The 23,148-nt window shown below is 48.9% G+C and overlaps 1 protein-coding gene across 1 annotated transcript; it reads right to left on the bottom strand.

Annotated features, from left to right (window-relative positions):
• Positions 1 to 15,212: 15,212 nt before the first annotated feature.
• On the bottom strand, positions 15,213 to 19,533 carry Cldn19 (claudin 19). Its single transcript, XM_038334772.1, has 5 exons — positions 19,311 to 19,533; positions 18,040 to 18,204; positions 17,850 to 17,934; positions 15,983 to 16,135; positions 15,213 to 15,261 (listed from the first exon to the last, which is right to left on the bottom strand). The coding sequence occupies exons 1-5, from the start codon at positions 19,531 to 19,533 to the stop codon at positions 15,213 to 15,215; spliced, it is 675 nt and encodes a 224-aa protein (XP_038190700.1).
• Positions 19,534 to 23,148: the final 3,615 nt, after the last annotated feature.

Below are 23,148 nucleotides of genomic sequence, written 5' to 3' on the forward strand. Positions count from 1 at the left end.
GTCAGTGAAGTTAAATGGTATGAAAACTAGGGAGTAAAAACATTACTGTGGCTGGTGGTGGTGCACGCCTTTAATCCCAGTGCTTGGGGAGGCAGAGGCAGGCGGATCTGAGTTTGAGGACAGCATGGTCTTCAGAGCTACACAGAAATCCCATCTACAAATGTTACATACTGTGCTTATAAGGCCGCTGGTGAGAGCAGGTCAGGCCGTCCATGGTGACTAATTGTTGGAGGATTAGGGCTGCCTTGGTGGATGCACAGTCAGCTTCCTGGAGCCTCTCATCTGTTGTAGGGGAGTATCTTATTGCTGTGACAAAACCAGGAACAGCTAACTTGTTTTTAAGAGGGGAAAAAAAGTTAAAAGGGTTGTGTTTACAGTGGTATCAGTTAAGAGTCCATGGTAGCCAGCAAAGGCATTGTGTTAGGACTGAAAGCAAATGCCACCACACCCTTTGGAAGCTCATGTCTAATCCACAAGGCTGACCACAAACTCAACATGGCCTCAAGTCTTCGGAAACATTAAAACTACACCTAATTTTCCAAGCAGCCCAACTGAAAACCCAAGTATTGGGTCCATGGGAGCCATTTTCATTAAAACCTCTTCACTATCCTCCAGAGGCCCTTTACCACACTCAACCGCATCCATATCCAGTGACCGAATTCTGTGGTGGACTTTCAGGCCCACTCCACTACTGGTCATCTGGTAAGCTCTCTGCTGCATACTTCCCACTGAGTATAGCTTAGCAGGGTATGGTGGTACACCCAGAAAGGCAGAGGCAGAAGGACTTGTGAGTTGGAGGCCAGGCTGATCCACATAGCTCCAAACGACAGATCCCTGTCTCAAAACGAAAGTCCACAAACAAGTGTCTAGAGACTTAATCGCCCTTTGCAGGAGCTTTAACGTGCATCAGTTCTGTGCCCAGTTTGTCCCAGTTTCCTTTTCCTGGAACGTGCTAGGCACCATATACATCACAAAGCTTTCATACCATTTCCTCTTGGCTGTAACAGTTCCTGCAGATAACAAGTGACTTTCTCCCTCGGTTCTTTTAAGGCCTGTGGTTTAGAAGTTCATCCCTTACTGACAGGCTTAAAAGTGGCACCCTCTTGCTGTGCTCTCCTGGTCGCCAGGGTTCCTGTTCTGTTTATGTCCAGTCTATCTCTGGTAGGAGGTGAGCCCTATAAGGGCACGAGGGCTCATGCTTTGCTGAGTTAAAGACAATGTCAGATGTGTTGAAAATAAACAACCTTGAACAGTGAGGGCAGTAGCTGGAGGGGAAGGTGACTATAGTCGGGCCTTAAGTTCAGTTTAAGTCTTGTGATATGCCTTGCCTTCATGCTGTGTCAACAAGGCAGAGAGGAACCACTCCCATTATGAGGGCTCCGCCCTTATGACCTCATCCAAACAGAATGACTTCCTGCTAGGACTTGGATCTGAAATATACCCCAAAGGCCCATATGTTGACAGCTAACTCTTGCCAATAGCACTAGGGATGTCTGAAGGAAGGTCTCGTTTTACCAGGAAACATACCCTCAAGGGTTGTGAGCCTCTTGTTCCAGTTCTTTCTTGGGCCATGAAGTAATAAGCAGCTTGCTCTGTGTGCTTCTGGTGTGACACACTGCCTCACCACAGACCCAGAAGTTAGGGAAGAGGGCCAAAAGTCACAAAGAGAAACCTGAACCGGCTTTGGTACTGTGCTTGCATATTCTTAAGCACTCTACCAATCCCTGTTTCAGGACCACTACTGAAAGCTCACAAGAACCCCAAAGGCTCCATCATCAAATACCCTCACATGGGTAAGGACTTGAACACGAATGTGGTGAGGGGACACCCTGACACAGTTGCATCCAGCGCATTGTATAGTTTGCATATTAACCAAGTAAGTTGTGAAAGTGTGGATTAATTACCCTGGAATGGAGGATTCAGTATAGGTCAGTAAAGCTGAGGGAAGTTGGGATGAGAGAACATGATTTTATGGGGATGGAAAAAAAATCAGTTTTAGGGTCGGGGCTGATCTGGGAGGAGTGGAGGGACTGAATATGATTACTCTAAAAATTGTAAATGCTTTATTCTCTAATCTGGTACCACTAGCTCATTTTACCTGTTTTAAATTATTTGGTGATGGTGGTGGTTTGGTTTGGTTTGGTTTTGGGTTCTTTTGGCTGTCCTGGAACTAAGTAAACCAGAATAGCATCATACTCAGATCCTTCTGCCTCTGGAGTGATGGGATTAAAGGTGTGTGCCACCATGCCTGGCTGGCTCATAGCCCATTTTGAGACAAAAACCTGAGTTTCGATTCTGCCAGTGCCTCAGCCACCGTCATTCTAAAGCGAGAACTGCATTACATCAAGGACCAAGACTGAACAGAAAGACCTTGACTGGCAACCTGGTAGGCATTAAGTTGTAGAACATTCGGTTCAGTAAATTCCTTTTCAGCGCAGTTATTCATTTTGTGACCTAGAAAACCAGATCAGTGTGACATAGGAGAAAGGCAACGATAACACCAACTAAAGCTCTCACACAGGCCTTTCTCAGAGGGTGGGACTCCATGGACACTGTGACAAAGGAAGGCCAGAAGAATGGCAGGAATGCAGACCAAGTCCTGACATTGTTATTCTCTATATCAACTACTTCCAGACTTCTTAGGTGCAAGAATTAACTTTATTCATTTATTTGAGACACAACCTGGGTATGGTCCTGGTTGCCATACTTACAGACCAGGCTAACATCAGATTTGGGATCTGCCTCCCTCTGCCCTCCCTCTGTCCTGGAATTAAGGCTGTATGCCACTATCCCCAGGTATGTGTCATATGTATGTAGTGCTGTGTATCAAATTCACAGCCTTGGATATGCTAGTAAGTACTCCATCATCAAGTACACTCATAGCCCTTGGATTTTTGCGAAATGGCCCTCATAATCTCAGGTATTTGCATATTTGGTACTGTTTGGGGGAGGATTAGGTAATGGCCCTTTTTTGGGGGGGAGTCTTTGCATCTGCCTTTGTCTTGCTGGTTTTTCATAGCAACAGAAAAGTAATTAATACAGACTGGTACCCCAGCAATAGAATGGTCCTGCCTTCATTTATAGTATGTGTATCATCTGTGTTTAGTGCATGCATGTGAAGTTTGTGGGTTCACATACTCAGACACATTTGTAGGCCAGAGCAGAATATTGGGTGTTTTCTATTGCTATGTGCTTTAACTACCTTGGGACCAGGTCTCACCAGACTAGAATAGAAGCTCATCATTTGAGCCTTGCTAGCTAGCCAACAAGTGAAGAAGGATGCTTAAAAGAAGTCCCACGCTAGCTCAGAATTGAATAATAGATGGTTATTCATTTAGGGGTAGACTCACAAATCAGAATCCTCTGCTGGGACAGAGAACAGCAACCGAACCCGCAGCCAGAAAAGAGGCTGGATGCACGCTTTACATTGGCATAAATAGTATAAGAAGCCACACCCAAGTGCAGTTACTTAAAGGCTACTGGCTGTAGGATTTCCTACACCAGACAAGTTCCCATAATCTTCCCGTTTCTGCTTAGCAGTGGATGCAGTCACAAGGCATACATAGTTGTGCTAGCTTTTTACACACATACTGGGATCCAGACAGGTGCTCATAGAGCACATTCATGGCTCTTACCCACTGAGTGTCTCCCCAGCCCTACGGTGGGTTTTCCCTCTAAATGAACTCAATCCAGAAACTCATCCAGGGGACTGGAGAGCTACACTGTTGCTCCTCCAGAGAACCCAGGTCCAGGTCCCACTGCCCATGTGGCAGCTTAACTCCTGTTCCAGGGGATGTTGCCTTCATATAGACATACGTGCAGGCAAAGCAACATGTATGTTTGAAAAGGGGAGGTTGCTTGAGATGACTCATTGGTAAAGAGCACTGACTGCTTTTCCAGAGGATCTGGGTTCAATTCCCAGCACATACAAGGCAGCTCATACCTGTCTGTAACTCCAGCTCCAGGAGTTCCGACACCCTCACACAGACACACAGGCAGAAATACCAATGTGCATAAATAATTAAAAAGAAAAACTCCTTCAGACATGCTCATCAGGTTGCCTCCTCGATTATCCTAGATTCTGTCGGTATTGACAGTATTAACCATCAAAGACGCCTCCACTAACATCTTCACTTGCACTGTGCTGGCTCTGCCTTTGCTTCCCCGTTTTTTTTCACAGACACTATTAAAATTCTCAACATTGTCTTCTTGAGGCTTGAGTACTTGGAGTGCCCAGACACCAAAGCGACGTGGAAGTGTGAGCATGAGGGGCTGGGATAGCCCTGTGTGGTGATGCCTGCAGTTCCGGCACTGGGAGAGCCAAGGGTATCATTGACTGCAGCCTGGGGATGAGACTATCTCAGAGAGATGGGCCTTCTGGGAAGATGTGTGGAAGCAGCCAGAATCTGAATACCCAGAACTGGATACCACCGAGAAGTGGTTTCTGTTGTTGGAATGGAAATTCAGTCTGGACTGTTGTAACTTTATGATGTTAATGTAACTCCCATATTAACCACCAGAAAAGTAGGTATTTAAATATACATAGAGGAAAAGTGCTTTTCCCCCCATCAGGACAGGGTAACTCGCTTTGTAGACCAGGCTGGTCTCAAACTCACAGAGGTCCACTCTGCCTCCCGAGTGCTGGGATTAAAGGCGTGCGGCATTACACCCAGCTATGAAAGAATGCTTTTTGATGTTTTACTGTGAAAACAATCCAGGGAGTGGGCTTTAAGGAACATAGAAAAACAGCAAGAGGTAAAGTGATCCTCACCAGCAAGTACTTCAGGGGGAAGAAGTGGGCTCTAGTCAAATGATGGAATTTAATGGATAAAAACAGTGACCCAGTTATATGTCCTCCACAATAGATACTGCTAGATTTTGAGATAAAAATAAGAGTGGAAGAATTTAATTCCACACAAATATTTAATTGTAAGAGATCCCAGTGGTTATATTAAATTTTTGTATGTGTGGTGTGGCCAGAAGTTGACATCTGGTGTCTCAGTTCTCCTTATGTTTGGGCTGGAACTGTTTCTCTTTTCCTTGAGCCAAGGTATCTCACTGAAGGTGGAGCTGCTGGCCAGCAGTCCATGAAGATTGTCTCGCCTCCACCTCCCCGATGTTATTATAGGCAAGCTGCCCCTTGGGATTGTCCTGTGTTGGTGAAGAACCATGTCATCTGCTTAAGCAGCAGGCATTGTATCAGCCAAGCCACCTTCTCAGCCTGACACCATATTAATAAAGCAAAAGTGTATTTCAAATCTAGGAAGTTAATAAGACTGAAGGCACTCAGTAAAAGCCGAGCAAGCCTGCCAATTCAAGTTGGATACGCAGAATCATATTAAAGCCAGGTGTGGTATAGCATGTGTAATACCAGCATGGCTGAAATGGGGGACTGAGACTGGAGAATTGCCTGGAAGCCCGTGGGCCAGCTCTCCCAGAGTAAATCATTAGTGCAGCACAGGAAACCAGAGCCCCTCAGAACAAGGTGGTAAAAAAGATCTGCCTGGGAAGTTGTCCTCTGACTGCACGCGCTATGGTACACATGTCAGCATGCGTGCATCCACAGTAAATAATAAGTTTGTAAGGCATGATGTCTAATTTTAATAAACTCCAAGATAGGCGGAGTTTGTTCGTTTGCAGCTGCCCAGACCCGAAATAATCTCACAGAAACTATTAAAACACTGACCAATTATTTAGGCGTATTGCTAGCTAGCTCAATTTAAAATAATTTATATCTTAAATTAACCCGTCTATTAATTTTTGCATTACCATGGGGTTGTGGCCTACCGGCAAGGTTCCAATTGGCTCCCACAGGCTTCTTTCTTTTTCAGTGACTACATGGCATCTCCCTGACTCTGCCTTCTTTCCTCCTCTATCTGCTTGGAATTCCCACCTTACTCTATTCTGCTAAGCCACTGACCAAAACAGCTTTATTCGTTAACCAGTAAAAGCAACACATAACAGAAGGACTTCCCACATCAGCAGTTAACACAGATGAGTGGGTGGTAGTGGTCAATGCTGAGGATGGAACCCAGAACCTTGCTATACCACTGAGCTGCTTCCTAGTCTCAAGGATACAACTACTGTCTCAAAAGAACAGTACTCATAAATGATAAATGCGCGGACCAAGAAAAAAAAGCTCAAATTACCAAACTCAGAAGTGAAAGTAGGAGCCAAGTAGAGTGGCACATGTCCAGTCAGAGGCAGAGGCTAGCCTGGGCTACAGATTGAGTTCCTGGCCTTCCAGAGCTAGCTACGGCGTGTGACCCTGTCTTGAAAAATAGATAAGCCTACAGTGAAAAGCCAAAAGGTAGTCAATTAGCAAACACAAGTTGGTTTACCTGATAAAACAGACCAGATAGTTAGAAAAAATAAGGTCACTACATGTAAATAACAGTAGTAGTTAATCAGGAAGTTATAGAGTGGTAAACATTAAGTCCTGACAGTAATATTTTCCATTGTTGTCTCTTGATCAGCAAAGACACCAGGGGCAAAACAATGTACACAGAATATGTTATTCAACAGATAGGGAGGGAGTACATATGCTTCTCAGCCAGTAGTCTCTAAAATAAGTCCTAGAACACAAATAAGAGTCTATACAGAAAAGAACTAAGGTCATTTTTTCCATCCTGTCAGGTCTTAGTTCAATAAATTAGAAGTTAATAGCAAGAAACAGCAGACCATGACAGATAAACATGGACACTGAGCAGTACAACCTTGAATGGTCAGATAAAATGGAAACAGCTCACTAGAAACGTGGGAATATGTGGCTAGGTGATTCTAAGTACAGTTATGAGGATTACATTAAGACGTCAGAATATGATGGGTAGTGATGGTGCACGCCTTTAATGTCAGCACTCAGGAGGCAGCGGCAGATGGATCTCTGTGAGTTCAAGGCTAGTCTGGTCTACAGAGCTAGTTTGAGGATAGCCAAGGCTACACAAAGAAGCACTGTCTTTTTTTTTGTGTGTGTGTGGTTTTTTTTTAGATTTATTTATTCATATATATACAGTGTTCTGCAGGCCAGAGGAGGGCACCAGATCTTAACTACAGATGATCTTGAGCCACCATGTGGTTGCTGGGAATTGAACTCAGGACCTCTGGAACAGCAGGCAGTGCTCTTAACCTCTGAGCCCTCTAGCCCAAGAAACACTGTCAGATGCTGGGTGGTGGCAGCGCATGCCTTTAATCCCAGCACTTGGTAGACAGAGGTAGATGGATCTCTGAGTTCGAGGCCAGCCTGGTCTACAGAGTCTCAGGATAGAGAAACCCTGTCTTGGAAAATCCAAAAAAGCGGGGAGATTTGTCAGAACGTTGGGCTTGGGAGGTGACATAGTAAAGTTTACCATGCAAGGACCTGAATTCTGATTGCCAACACCTGCCTTAAAAAAAAAAAAAAAAAAAAAAAAAAAACACCAAGTACAATGATTCACATCTGGGGTAGCACCAAGAGGAAGGTCTCTGGTGCTCATTGGCCAATCCAGCTAAACTGGTAAACTCCGGTTTGAGAGAGACCCTGTCTCAAAAACTAATGTGAAGAGCAACAGATACTCATTGTCAACCTCTGGCCTAACGCATTTGCACACAATTTTTATATATACTCAAATATGTAAGTATTTTAAAGACCATCTTGAATAAATAACCTAATGATGGTATCTCAAAGCCTTAAAAAGAACTCGAATAATCAACCCAAAAGCTGAAGATGGCAAAAAGTAATGAGGCAGAAATTCTAGAAATACAAACTAAACAGTGAATAGGATAGATTAAAGACTTGATTCTTTGCCAAAGTAAAAATGACAAAAGACCCGAAATAATAAAATTAGAAACTGAAAGGTATTTCTAGAGATTCCTGTGAAATTCAGAGGTTTATGAGGGAATATTTTGAATTTTTTTTTTTTTTTTTTGGTTTTTTGAGACAGGGTTTCTCTGTAGCTTTGGAGCCTGTCCTGGAACTAGCTCTTGTAGACCAGGCTGGCCTCGAACTCACAGAGATCCGCCTGCCTCTGCCTCCCGAGTGCTGGGATTAAAGGTGTGCGCCACCACCACCAGGCTGAAAATATTTTTAATAAATCTGAAAATCTAGAAGAAATATGTTCCTAGACATATGATCTACCAAAATTAAACCAAATGGGTATAGCTGGCAAGTGACTCACCTCATGAGCCGAGTTTAATCCCCGGAGCCCTGTAGTGGATGGAGAGAACTGATTCTTACAAGTCATCCTCTGGCCTCCACCTCACATCCACAAAATCAAACTTAAATCAGGAGGTTATAAATAAATAGGAAGGAACCGCTTGGGTGAAGAGACATCCTCCAGAGTCGGGAAACAGCATTGCCGACTGATCCCAGGACATGACATATATAAAGATCTGCTTGCAAAACGTAAATGCTGAGACAGAAATCAGTCAACTAGGCTAATAAGTGTATCCGTTACTTTACTCATTACTACAGCGAAAGCCTTGGCCAGGACAACTTACAGGCTTTACTCTGGCTGACGGGTCTTAGCCTGCTTTCTGTCACACTGCTAAAACACTGACCAAAACTGACCTGGCATGGGAAGTGTATTTCACCTCACCTTTTAGATAGTCCATCATGAAGGGCAGTCTGGGCAGGATGCTGGAGGACAGGTATGAAGGCATGCTGCCCACTGGCTTACTACTGTTCACACTGTCCACGTTCAGGAAGCTGGGATAGATGGATGTTTGTGTTTAGCTTACTTTCTCCTTTTTACCTAGTCAGGAGCCAACCCCAGAAAGAAAACGTTGCTGTTCACAGTTAAGGTGGATCTTCTATCCTGTTCCTCTGTAGATTATCCCTCACAGGCATGAATAGACTTGACTCCTAAGTGATTCTAGATTTCATCAAGTTTGCAATATTAGCCATGAGTTGAATAAACTTCTCAAAATAAGATATACAATGGCTAACAAGGACGTCCTATTTCAAGATTCCGTTTCACCCTAGTCGGAACAGCTACCAAGAGAATGAATGACATCAAATGCAATCACATAGTAAAAGCAGGTGGATTGTGAGTTCAAGGCCAGCATGGTCTACCTAGGGAGTTCCAAGAAACCAGAGCTCTGTAGAGAGATCGTATCTCAAAAAACAAAAAAGCCTGCGGAAGTGATATTTAACCTGATTGTGTGGTAACTTAATATAGTTCATCTGTGGGTTTGGATTGTAGTGCATAATTGTTATACAAAAGGAAAATAAAATTGCTCTAGCTGAATAATAATTTTAAAATGTATTCTGAAGTTGCCTGATAGTATGTTTTAAACATTTTATTGTTACTTTGCGCATGTGTGTTGGGTCAGTTCTCTTTTTGTACCGTGTTGGTCCTGGAGGTTGAACTTAGGTTACCAGGCTTGGTCGCTTGTGCCTGAGTACTTCACTAGCCTCTGTCTTAGGATTTTGAAGACTTTCTTTTTTTTTTCTTAACTTTTTAAAACCTTATTTTTATTTTCTGTGTTCATGTGTTTTGCCTACGTGTATGTATGTGCATTGTGTGTGTGCCTGGTGCCTCTCACAGGTCAGAAGAAGGTATCAGATACCCTGCAACTGTAGCTACAGATGGTTGTGAGCCACCATGTGGGTGCTGGGACTCCACCTGGATCCTCAGCAAGAGGAACAAGTGCTCTAAACTGCTGAGCCATCTCTACAGCCCTTTTTTTCTTCTCCCTTTTCCTCCCCGTTTTGTGGTGGCTGTTATTTTGAGCCAGGGTCTCATAGATCCAGAGTGGCCTCAATCCACTGTGTAGCAGAGGAAGTTAGAGGCTGGTCTTGAACTTCTGATCTTTCTGCCTTTTTACCTCCCACATACTGGAATCACAGGTGTGTGCCCCACACCTGACTTTGTTTATTTTATTTATTTATTTTTTTTTTTGTGACAGGGTCTCAGTCTGTTAGCCTAGGCTGCCTTGGAATTTGCTGTGTAGCCCAGATCTCGGTGTGCGTGCATGCGATCTTTCTTAATGCAAATACTCAATAGTTTCCAAAATAACATAGAGATAGAGGGAAGTGACCCTGATGCTCGGTGCTCGGTGTATGTGTGGTGTGTGTGTGTGTGTGTGTGTGTGTGTGTGTGTGTGTGTGTGTGATCTTTCTGAACGCAAGTGCTCAGCAGTTTCCTAAAGAACATGGTGATAGCCAGGCTGTGGTGGCGCACGCCTTTAATCCCAGCACTCGGGAGGCGAGGCAGGCGGATCTCTGAGTTCGAGGCCAGCCTGGTCTACAAGAGCTAGTTCCAGGACAGGATCTAGAAACTACAGGGAAACCCTGTCTCGAAAAAAAAAAAAAAAAAAAAAAAAAAAAAAAAAGAACATGGTGACAGAGGAAATGACATTGATCTTCAGGGTCGCCCTCACCCTAGACATGCTGTTCATCTCTCAGAGACCACGGAGAGCCCTGAATATGGCCTGGAGGAGGCGAAAATTCAGATACCAAATGGGGCAAGCCTTGTAAACCACCCTAACTTTGGAGTTAGATACCTTCCATGGACACTCCATGCTAGTCCTTTAGACTGGCCAAGACTGTCATCCAAAAGGCCTGAGGATCTAAAGAGCCGATCTTAAAGATGTTCCTGAATTGCTTGTACCTTCAAGCATCTGGCTAAAGCAAGTTACTGAAGGAAAATGCCATAGTGCTAGGTGTACACTGTCTCCATGAATGGTTTTTCAAATGTCAAATACAGCACCAGTTTAAGATACAGAACATGACCTAAGAGAAAAGACATGAACTCGGCCCAGTAGGGAAAACATTAGAAAGGGAGCCATGGAATCCAGATACCAAATGTCAGAGGATAAAGCCGCTGCGCAACACATTTTGGGAGGAAGAGAGGGCTGGAGAAGGGTGGCAGTGTATGAGCTGCTCCGTGTGGACCATCCTGGCTTCCACATTGCGTCAACCCTCAGTATCGCAGAAGGTGACGAGTCCTTGCAGAGAAACAAACCAGCTGGCTACCTGTGATCAGGAAAATACAATATCCAAGGAAAAATCAATAGGCAGCGTTAAAGGCCGACTAAACACAGCTGAAGATAAAATTAGCTCCCTGAAAGATTGCAAAAGGCAACCGTATCAGCTCACATTTCATCTTGAGGTTAGGGAGGTTGCTTCACAGAAGCACCATTTGGGGTGAGACAAAGACACCCTAATGACTACACCAGAAATCTCTAAGAACTGATAAACAGTTCATCAAAGTAGCAGGCTACAAATCAACCCACGATAAGCAGGCACTTTCCCGTATACAAATAAAGTATGCGGAGAAAGAAATCTAACAGTTCTGCTCACCATAGCTTTAAGAAGACAACCGAGGGGCCGGGTGGTGGTGGCGCACGCCTTTAATCCCAGCACTCGGGAGGCAGAGGCAGGCGGATCTCTGTGAGTTCGAGACCAGCCTGGTCTACAAGAGCTAGTTCCAGGACAGGCTCCAAAGCCACAGAGAAACCCTGTCTCGAAAAACCAAAAAAAAAAAAAAAAGAAGACAACCGAGGAAGAAACCTAACCAAAGATCTGGAAGACTTGTACAATAAAAACCTTAAAACACAGGAGACAAAATGAAGACACTAGATTTCCTTGTGCTCATGGATTGGAAATATTAAAAGTATAAAAATGGCTATCCTATCTAAAGCTATCAGCAGATTCATTACAATTCCCGTCAACATCCCAAAAGTCATTCTTCATAGGAATAGGGGGAAGAAGCAATGCTAAAAATTCTTGTGGAGACAGGTGGATCTCTGTTAGTTCGAGGCCAGCCTGGTCTACAGGAGCTAGTTCCAGAATAGGCTTCAAAGCTACAGAGAAACCCTTGTTTTGTTTTGTTTTTTTAAAAAATTCTCATGGAGAAGGTGAGAGGTCAGCTCAGTTGGTAAAGTGTTTATCCAGTGTGCACAAGCCCCACGTCTGGTCCCTACTCCCTGGCTCTACATGAAATAGTCATAGTAGTGCATGCCTGGAACCCCAGCACTCAGGAGGTGGAGACAGGATAGTCACAAGTTTTTGGACCCTGTCTCTAATTTTTGCTGAGCTAAAGGAGTGGCTTGAGCCCTGGTTGCTGCTTCCAGAGGAGCCAAGTTCAGTTCCCGGTATCCACTTCACCTGGTTCTCAACCACACTCTGCCCTTATCCAGACTCTGGCTACCTGCACTCACTCATATGGCATACATCCGTACAAACACATATACACAATTTAAAATCTTTTTAAAGCCAGGCAGTGATGGTGCACATAGAAGTCTTGTCAAAATGACTCGTTTGACAGGAGGCCTGGGGGGAAACTGAGATGGTGAGTGGCCAACAGGCCAGGAAACACACTGATAGAGCCTGAGGCACCGTGAGACTCGAATGTGCTCAGATATCAAGTGGGTTTTTTTTATTTCTTTATTTATTTTGTATACAATATTCTGTCTGTGTGTATGCCTGCAGGCCAGAAGAGGGCACCAGACCCCATTACAGATGGTTGTGAGCCACCATGTGGTTGCTGGGAATTGAACTCAGGACCTTTGGAAGAGCAGGCAATGCTCTTAACCTCTGAGCCATCTCTCCAGCCCCATCAAGTGGTTTTTATTCCTTGGTCAGGGTGAGGATGATGACGGATGCAGCCAGAAAACACTGGAGTTCTCTTCAAACTTTTTATTTTTCTTTCATTAGCAAACATACAAAGAGAGGGGTAGAGTGGACCTCGTCAGGGGATGGAGCTTCCCAATATCATAACTTTCCTTGCCCATGAACTTGTTCTAAGAGACGTTAAAGCAAATCCAGCTATTGTTTCAGTTGTACCTTACCAGGTAAGAATCAAAAAATTTAAAAAAATAATAGCCGACACTCAAGTGTCGTTATAATACAAAGTTACAGTATTATGTAGCACAAAAATAATTTCTTGAAATTGTCTCAAAGCCTTCTGTCATATTCTTGGTTTTCAAGGTTCTTCTCAGCCTATAGCTTCCTGGTCCTTTCCCCCAGGGTCTGGGACTTCAGGAACCAAATGCATAGGCATGGTTCTTAAATGTATACAATGCCAATTTCACTTCTGGGATTTTGTTTACTAAAACACAACAGCAATGACTTTAAAACCATCCCTTTGTATGTGAGCTTATCTTCCCCAGCGTCTGCCAGAGCCCTCAGCCTGAGACCAGAGCAGTAAACAGCAGAGTGGACACAGAGTCTTAGTGTAGACGTCTGGATGGGGTCGCTTCAGGAGATGCCGGGAGGTCACAGCCCTCAAACTTACAGCTTTCACTCCTTCATTGCCTCCCACACACTTCCTCCCCACCCCAGTACCTCACGGTTTTAATCACGCCTAAATAGGTTGGGTAATCATTAAGATCTGACCCTCTGCCCTTCTAGTCCCCAGTACGGGGAAGAGTGGGCTTCCTTAAATGGAGGAACAGATAATGCCACCCTACTTCCAGGTCCCGTTCTTGCTTGGAGCTCTCTTCGCCCACAGCCTGCCCCTGAAACCAAGATGTAGCCAGTACATTCTGCCTCCAAATTCCCCCACCAAATTTTGAACCTCCTAGCCCTCAGACTCTTAAGAGGGCACACAAAGCTTCCTGCCAGCTTCATACTCAAATGCTGCTGAGTACCAGACCCGGGGAGGGGACATCTGTGTCACACTAGGTTCATGGGCTTCAAACTCTGTTAGTCAGGCTGCATGTGACAGGATTCAAAGTGGAAATCATTAAGGACAAAGGAACATCGATGGGAAGGATGTGGGCGTCTCCTCCAGGGGTCTGGATTCCGGAAAGGCAGGAGGTGGATGAGACTTCCTTTCTGGTCTTGCCTCTCCCCCGCCCTCTTCTGGCAGGCTCCTCACGCCCTCCACAGACCATTCAGAGGGTCTGAGTGTAGGCCTCAAGGAAGTACCGCCAGTGTGAAGTACACACTGCAAAGGAACTGTGTGAATTCTGATGCCTGGGTTCACCTGACCAACTAAGTCTTCATGTCTGGGAGGAGGCTGGGCATCCACTTCTAAGAGACTCCAATGTGCACCTAAGGCCAGGAACCCCCTGATGGTTTCCAGCACCCAGAGAGGACTCAGCTGCAGTTCTCACAGCTCGAGGGGCCTCGCTCAGGAAACCTGTTTAGGATCAGAAGCTTCCATGGGGGTTGACGGCTGCCGCCAATCAGAAGATTAATTGGTCACAATTTAGCAGGTATATCATTATGTGGCCATAGCAGCTCTGTCGCCTGCTTCCCCCCTCCCCCACCACTGTCAGCTGTAGTGTTTTGGCCTTTGCACCTCGGGATTGCACAGTCAGTCTTGAACAAGAAGCTGAACGAGGTTCTGGGGATTCAGTCACTTGGCGGGAGAGATGGTCACAGACTGGAAGTGGAAGAAGCTGGCGCTAGCTAGCTAGCTAGGAAGGCGTGTTGGAAGCATGAGAGGGGTAGTGGTGGATGTCTCTTCCCAGGAGAGGGACAGACCTGGAGTCCAGGGAGAGGGTTGAGTGGCCGAAGCCTGAGAGTGAAGGCAGGGGCCAGCGCACTCTGGATGGGAGCACTGAGGGTGAAGGACACGGCTGGCCCTTTGCTGAGCTTTTTTCCCCTCAGTTCCTCCAAGGACTTCACCTCTTCTAGGAGGTCACACCTGGCCTTAAAGACCCACAGCCCCGTCACCTGGCCGCACTTCAGCACAAGGAAGCTGACAATCACTGTAGGATTAGGGTGAGAGCTGTGCTGAGGGCTTGGTGTCTGTGCAGGACAGTCCTCTCTCTCCTCTTCCTCACTGAGGGAGCTCCTACAGTGTCCTGTCACTCAGTGGTGACCCAGTCCTTAATTGGGCCTTACAGAGATTGTCTTTTTCCTCGGGAGGGCTCCCAAGGAGAGCCTAGGACATTCTACCTTACCTATGGGATGGTCTCCATGGCAGGGGTTCCCTCACCCTGAGGTCCTGCACCCTTCCTAGGCCAGGCTTTAGGTGGCCTCTAGGACTAGCTGTGGTTTCCCCTCATCCAAGTCCTGGTACCAAACTCCAAGGTGGGGCAGGCAGCTCACGGAGCAGGAACTGTAAATGCTCCCTGCTTCCTCTGCCTGTGTCCTCGAGCCCACTACAATAGCCCTAGGAGTTGGTTCTGACCTCTCTAGTCCAGACCCCACCCTAGGCGCGTGGGAACAGACAGGATGACATCACACTCGGGGCTGAATGTTCGCTTCTCTTTCCATAAAGTACCAAACACACCGTCTAGATGTGGTAGTGGGGAGGACCTGGCTGGGAACCCGAACTTTACACACCCAGGGGGCCCTTGATGGAGGCGGGCAATTTAACAACCGGTCTGCAAGTCAAAAGAGAAAAAAACTGGTTAGTGGGACGAGCCAAGGTGAAACAGGCAGGGGCTGTGGAGTCGGGGTCCAGGTACAAGATTCTTAGGGCAGCCCTGCCTGGGGTCCATTCCTGGGGACAAGAGTGAGACAGTCTGACCTTGTGACCTGTATGGGTACCCAAACAGTGTTGGGCAATTAACTGCGAGAGCCTAAGGCCCGTTCTAACAGACAGGAGAGCTCTCTGAAGCTCAGTGTCCTTGGGTGTCGTGGGGGACAGACCTTGGCCTAGAGAATTTTCTCTAGCTGGTTGCTGTGAGGAGCTGCTGGGTGGGTACAAGGGCTCTCTGGCCCAAAGTGCTGTGCGCTGAGATCCTTCTGTTGCTCTGGGATCCTCAGGGCCCAGCATATAGTAGGCAGGTGGCCCCTTCAGTGAGTAAGTGCGCAGGTGAAGGAGCCTGAGGCCCTGTGTGCTCATTCTGGTATAGACAGAACAGGCTTGGGTCTCACTGGGTGACGTGTTGCCTGGGTCTTGCTTCTGATCTTTTTGAGTGTCTTGACTCTGGAGCTCAGAGCCTGTGTTGAGCACCGGACGCTGGCACTCCAGACTGAGTTCAAGGGATCCGTACCCTGCCTACCCTTGCCCAGGGTATCATGGAGGCTGGCTGGAGTTTGGGCAAGAGGATTGCTGGAAAGATGGGCTGGGCTGGGCAGGGCAGGCTGACTCAGACGTACTCTCGGGCAGCAGTTGAGGGTCCAGAGCGATAAGGCTGTGGGATGCTGTTGACTCTCTCCGGCTCTGGGCATGTGCAGCAAAGAAAGGAGCCCCCCAGCATGGCCAGGCCAGCAGAGGCCCAGCCGACAAAGAGAGCTGGACCAAATTCATACCTGTAAGAGGTAGGGAGGGCTATATCAGGGTGCAGACCCCAGACCTGCCTGGTCCCAACCAGCACCTGGCGGACAGAAGACCGCATACAAGATATCCCAGGCCTCCTCCTCCTTTTCACATGAACTAGGGTGAGTGCTCGCCCTGCCTCCCTCCCCGGTAGCATGGTCACAGCACATAGCTCAAGTCTAGGTAGGCAGTTTGGGCTCAGTTCCTCATCTGGCTGGTGGACGGATGGATACAGAAATCCAGATGGATGCAGCGGGACAATCTGTGGCCTTCTTTCCCAGTCACAGTCTGGTCTACGGACCAGCATCCAGCTGGGGTGGCTCCTCACTGCCCTCTAGAGATTGTTGCTCTTCTGTCTGATCCTCTGGGCTCTCCACATCCAGCCTGGCTCTCCCAGAGTTTTCTTCCCCTCCTAGAACAGCTACCTTCAGGGCCCAGTTCCTTTGGGACCTCCAGACTGGGATATTTGCCTTGCTGCTCTCCTCCACCCTAACCAGAAGGATCTTTTGTTTTGTTTTGTTTTTCGAGACAGGGTTTCCCTGTAGTTTCTAGAGCCTGTTCTGGAACTAGCTCTTGTAGACCAGGCTGGCCTCGAACTCAGAGATCCGCCTGCCTCTGCCTCCCGAGTGCTGGGATTAAAGGCGTGCACCACCATCGCCCGGCAACCAGAAGGATCTTTTGACCTGTACCTGTAGGGCAGACAGAGGCTTAACTGTGTTCCCAGGACTCAGCCCAGGCAGCCCCCACTTCAGGCTGTCCTAAATTGATGGTCCTAGTCCCAGATTGTCTCCTGGGATAGATCTTGCATGGCAGGTCTTTATGCTGTAGCTGCCCACCCAGGGCACAGTTCTCTTGTCCAAATTCTCTGTTTTCTCCATTGAGCCTTCCCATAGAGGCAGCCCAAGCATCCCTTCCCATCCCCCTCCACCTCAGAGTTGGCAGGATAACTGGACTGGGAACTATCATTCTTTGCTCCTGGCTGGGCTGGGAGGAAGGAAAGAATCAGGTACTTCTGAAGAAGAACCCAGGTTCTTCTGAAAACCCCTCCTCCGTGCCTTTAACCCTACAGATTCTGACCACAGTAGCTCCCAAGTACACGGCCTGCATCCCACTGCTACCTCCCTCACCCAGAGCCCTCTACTGGAGACCAAGGCAGCGGCTGCTCCACTGGGCTGGTCTCTCCTCCCTGCAGCAGAGGGCAGCTGCGGCTTCACCCAGGCTGAGGCGCAAATTCTCCTCACAGCTGCTGGGCCTTACCCTAGCTACCCGTTTGCTCCAGTCTGTATTACCAGTGCCCCACCCCCATTCTACCGCCTCCTCCAGGAAGCCACCTTGACCTGCTGCCACCAGCGCCAGCGGAAGCAAAACTGCCAGGCATCCTGAGCCCTGTACAAAACCTCTTTTCTCATCACCCCTTGGAGCCTCAGAACCACAGAAGAGCTGGTTCTGGCACGAAAAGGTTAAATCGCAAGTGACCCAGGTCACTGGCATGAACATAGAGCTAGACTTCAGACCCAGAGCTAGGGCCCTGCTCAGGGGCCTGGCTGCACCAGAATGTTCTCAGCAGGTCTCCTGTCCCTCCCAAGGACCTTCATGTGACTCTCCTTTCTCAGAAACTAGCTGGGGCCCATTCCCTATTTCTTCTTCCAAGTGGCAACTGGAGCCAGGGGAGGACAGATAGGAAGGAGGCCCAGCTCCGGCACTCACCTGGCATTGACAGGAGTGCTGGGGTTGAAGAATTCCTGGGTCACCAGGGTAGCATACCACGAGACAGCGGTCAAGGTACAGAGACCTAAGGACCAAGTAAGGGGGGGTGCTCAGCTCTGCCCGGCCCTGCCAGCCACATGGGCGGGCTAGCTGCATAGTCAAGAGTGGGGGAGGAGGTCAGGGCACTCACCTGCCAAGAGGAAGAGGGCACCCCCAGAGATGGCCACACGGCCCTTGGCGATGGGGTTACTGTCTCCAACCCGAGTGCACTTCATGCCCACGACACTGAGCACCATGGCCACAAAGCCCAGCAGCACTGCCACGACCATCAGGGCTCTCGCTGACTGGATGTGACCTGGAACAGCAAGGAGGTACTGAGCAGCAGTGGGGAACTCGGGGGGGGGGGGGGATGGCAACAAGGAGGAATGGGAGGAACCCAGTGTGGAGGGGCTTGAGCAGAGGTCCGACCACTTGCCTGCTAGTAGGAAGAGACAGTGCGTGGATGAGAACAGAGTGTGTGTGTGTGTGTGTGTGTGTGTGTGTGTGTGTGTGTGTGTGTGTGTTGGGGGGATTCCCACTGGCTCTGACTGGCTCCTCTGAATGGTGCTGAGTGACGGGATAGCTTGACCTTGCTCTTCTGTTGCTTTCTCTCGGGTCTGGTGCACCCCCAAGAAGCAGGAGAGAGGGCCGGGTGCCGCTCAGAATTGCCAGTTCAGAAAGAACCAAGAGTGTGAGGCCCACCTAAGACTAGCGTGGTTCCCAGCAGCAGCCCTGTCAATCATCCATGGGAGCGGTATGTGTGTGCTGGTCAGTTCTAGGCTGCAGACAGCTCAGGGGACCAATGATCTGCCTGGCTCAGTGTGCAGTGAGGCTGGCTGGTGGCCGTTCTCCTCAGGTACCTGCAGAGCCCTGTTGGAGCGCAGGAGGGATGGCCCTGCCAAGGTCAGAGCTGTTATTAGAGTGTCTGACTGTGAGCCAGCTTGACAGTCAAAGTGCCACATCCCAGGAATACGTGTGTATGTGAGCATGTGCATGGGTGTGTTCTAGTGCTTTGTGTCCATCTGTGTGAGGTGTACACGTGTGTGTGTGTGTGTGTGTGTATACACGTGTCTGTCAGTATGGAATGTGGAGAGAAGAAGAGCAGATGGTGTTAATAGGCTTATGGAGCCAGACCCTCATCTCAGTCCATTTTCCCATGGCCTATGTATTAGTTAGTGTCCTGGTTAAACAGGAGAACATCAGAGTGCAAAGGGTTGGGTGAGTAGCAAGACTATGGTGTCAGGACAGGGAGTCCAGGCCTCCTGTATTGATGCCTCTCCAGAGTCCAGAGACCTGGCTGGCCTGGACTCGCCAGTGTACACAGGACGGCAGTTAGGGAATCACACCGGGCTGGAGTGTGCAGCCCAGCGAGCCTGGCCTAGACCTCCCCAGTCCCCTCCCAGGCTCCCGCCTGAAGCCTACCGTCCAGGGCCAGAAGCGAATCATAGAGCTTGCATTGCACCTGCCCCGTGCTCTGAGAAGCGCAAGACATCCACAGCCCTTCGTAGAGGCCCACGGCAGTGATGATGGCGTCGCCTGCATAGGAGGACTGCTTCCACTGTGGCAGGGCAGTGCTGGCGATGATGCCCACCCAGCCACCCAGAGCTAGGAAGTAGCCCAGGAGCTGGAGGCCTGAGTTGGCCATGGCCCAGGGAGGAGTCTGAGGATTCCAGGGCTCAGAGATGGGTCAGGGTCCTGAGGAGCGCTGTGGTCATGGTGAGAGTAACAGCTGGAACAGGGAAGCTAAGTGGCACAGGAGTAGGGGAGGAGAGGGGACAGCTGACCGGCCAGCCAGAGGCAGCCCAGTAAAGGCAGTGGCTGCTGGATTCCAGAATGCAGGGGGCGGCCCAGGGGCTGGAAAAGGCCAAAACCCGCCCACAGCCAGTCCTAGGCAGAGTTCTTGCCCAGCTTCTTGGGGGTGGAGGGCTGGACCTAGTGCCCAGGATGGGGTACCCTTGCCCTCCCTGCCTCAAGAGTAAGGAAGGGAGGGGCTAGGAGGAGTGACTCTCAAGGCCTTTCCAACTAGGGAAACCCCTTCAGGAGTGTAATTTCAGCGGGAATTCTTCTAATCCCTACGCCGAACTCCAGCTCGGTGGATACCGGTTTTGCTGTGCTTTTGTCCCTGATCTGAACCTGGGCTTTCTTGCCCACTGACTTGAGGATGGAAAAGAAAAGAGATTCTAGTTATAGCAGGAAAAACTAGAGTTAGACATGCGTGTATGCTTGTGTGTGTGCACGTGTGCTCGTTTGTATGTGTGCACATGCACATGTGTGCTTGTGTGTGTGCATGTGAGTGTGTGTTTGTATGTGTGCATGTGTGCTCGTGTGTGTGCATGTGAGTGCGTGTTTGTGTGTATGTGTGCACGCATGCTCGTGTGTGTGTGCATGTGTGTGCGTGCGTGTGGTGTGTGTGTATGTGTGGAGAGCATGCTTGTGTGTGTGCTCGGTATGAAAACCAGGCCTCGCACATGTGAGGCAAGCACTCTGCCACTGAGCTCTACGCTCTAGAGTTAGTTTTTGGTAGGGGCTCTGAGGCCAGATGTGTAGAGACTAGGCTAGAATGAGGTGCTGAGAAGAGTCCTGGGTACCTGGAAGCCATGTGTGGCAAAATAAGGGGAGACAAGCCAGGGAACATGTGCTGTTGGGTCTGTTTGGGGTCTGAGGAGTCAGGAGAGGGACCCCACAGTTCCTGGGCCAGCAGTGGCTGCAGGCCAGCTTCAGATGTGATGGGGAGCTGGGGAGACCTGTGCCAGCATCTGGCATGGGCCTGGAGGAAGAACTGCTCAGCCAGTTAATCCCTTTGCTGGCTGGCTCAGCAGCTCCTGCTGGCACCTGAGACAGCAGGCCTGGGCCCCTAGCTCCAGAGCAGCCTGGCAGGGGCAGTGGCCTCTGCACATTCCTGGGGTTCAGGCTGCCCCCTCCTAGACCCCTGTCTGCCCCTTCTCACTCAGCCCTCAGGAGCAGGGAATGTTTAACTCCCCTGGGTCTCATTAGCAATCTTCTCACGTTCATTTCAGCCCCACAGGCTTGGCATGGGTGCAGGAAGAATGTTACACCCCTGCTCCCACTCCGGCCGGCCTCCCAGCCGCCCCCCTGCATCCCCTGCATCCCACTGCCTTTCCTGAGCTGCAACATGGCCAGCTTCCTCCCCCACAGCCTCAGCCCCCACCGCAGGGACAAACCCCCAGCCTGCTGCTTTGCATTCTTCACGTGGGTGCCTGGCACTGTCAGACAATGGCAAGCCTGTATGCCCGGTCAGGGCGTGGGCCCTGGTATGGCCTGCAGCTCCAGCTCCAAGCTAGGAGGAACCTGGGGGAAGCTGGGCAAGGGATGAGTGCTGTTGGGTAGACAGTGTCACACACTGGGTCCCTCTGACTTCCAGTGTACACAGGACCTGCTTCGTGGGGTAGCCTGCCAATCCCAAAATGCCAATGGGGTCCATCCAGAGTGGTGATAGAGATGGTTCTGACTTCAAATTCTTCCGCCATGCATAACAAAACGATAGGATCAAAAGAAGGAGGGGGTGGTTACTAGAGCCCGGAGTGGGGCAGAAGATACAAGCAAAAGACTCCTGGGAGACAGCGAGACCCTGTTAACCTCAAGAAGGCTTCCCCGGGTAGGCAGATAACTGGGATGTGTGTGGTGCTGGTTTCTATGGCCTCTACCCATGTTTTTACCTTTTTGGTTTTTTTTTTGGAGGGAGGCATAAGATGCTCCCACCAAATGAGATGACTGTGTAGCCTTGGTGTCTTCATCCCTAAAGGGACAGTGTTTTGCGAAACTGAGAGGATGCTTAGGGGCGGCAGAGGTTCTGCCTATTGAAAAGGTCAGACATGGCCCCTCCTCCGAAAGCTGGGCCTTGGCCTCTGTGAGGAAGAACCAGGACTCATTCTGACCTTGGGAACACTGGTCAGGTACCTGAGTCCTGGAGCCTCAGGGGTACACATAGCACTAGCTGGGACCTCTGTCTTCAGACATGTAAGAGCTGAGGAAGACGGGAAGAAGGTCACTGTCTGCAGAGCTGATGTGTCCCAGATGTGAAGTCTGAGGGCAGCAGGATGCCTGCCTGATTGTGTCTCCATTCTGGGCATTCCCTCAAGCCCCACCCTATGGACCCAGAACCTCTATGATTCTTCTTTGTTGTTTTCTTTTTGAAACAGGGTTTCCCTATGTAGCCCTGTTTGTTCTGGAACTTGCTCTGTAGACCAGGCTGGCCTCAAGCTCAGAAATCCACCTGCCTCTGCCTCCTAAGTGCTGGAATTAAAGGTGTGCACCCCCATTGCCGAGTGTAAGCCTCCATGATTCTTATGTCCTCCCCTGAAGCTCTCCCAGTTGCTTTTCCCTTTGTTATCTGAGGATTTGGGTCTGTTCTACCTAAATATCCTCCACTTCCCCAACAGCCTCCCTGCACCAATGCTCCATCTGGAGTGTAAGTCCTGCTCTGAAGAGAAGTTCCCTAGCCTGGTATAGCTTCTCCACCCTAGGGAACCTACCATTCTTGGTAGCCCTGCATCACAGTGACTCTCAGGAATGCAGAGAGGACCAGAAAGCTCAGGGTCCCCAGCCCAGCCTCTCATCAGAGCTAACAAGAACTGCCTGGGTGGACACAAGTCACAGTTTAAAATACAATGCTTTCACTTCTGGAGGGTACTGGACTTTCCTCAGCTACTGAAAAGCCTTTCTGTTAGGTAAGTCCCCAGCTTGTCTTCATCCTCAGCTGATAAATACGGTAATACCATTTGCTTGTCTAGCTCATGAGGTTATTAGGGCCATAAACTGCCATAACAGTGGCTGACCCAATCTGTCCCCAAGACATTGGTCCTAGGACATGTCTTCCCCGGTGCTGCTTCATCCTGGCATGGCAGAATGCTTAAAGCTGGAACCTGGCTGTCACCTCTTTCACTACTGTGCCCAGCTGAGGGTGGCTTTGGTAGGTAGGTATGCATTGATCATTGATGGACTGGTATGGAGGTTCGTTGTTTTTTCCTCTCGTCATACCAGGGACTGGTCCACTGTCCTCTCCCATGGCTGGTCAAGAGGGTCTGATTCAGTCGGCTGCAATCTATTATTTTCCTTGTAGGTGCCATGGGAAATTGGAGGTTTAGAAATGGTGCCAACCTTACCACCCCCCAACTGGGTTAAGTTCCCTGAACAGCCACAGGCTCAGGACAAAAATGACGCACGTTAGGCCACACAGCAAGAAAAGAAAGTCAACCATGTGCCACCCTCAGCTGCTTTTCCTGTCCAGGCATAGTTGAGC

This window comes from Arvicola amphibius, chromosome 6 (assembly GCF_903992535.2).
Source record: "Arvicola amphibius chromosome 6, mArvAmp1.2, whole genome shotgun sequence".
Lineage (NCBI taxonomy): Eukaryota > Metazoa > Chordata > Mammalia > Rodentia > Cricetidae > Arvicola > Arvicola amphibius.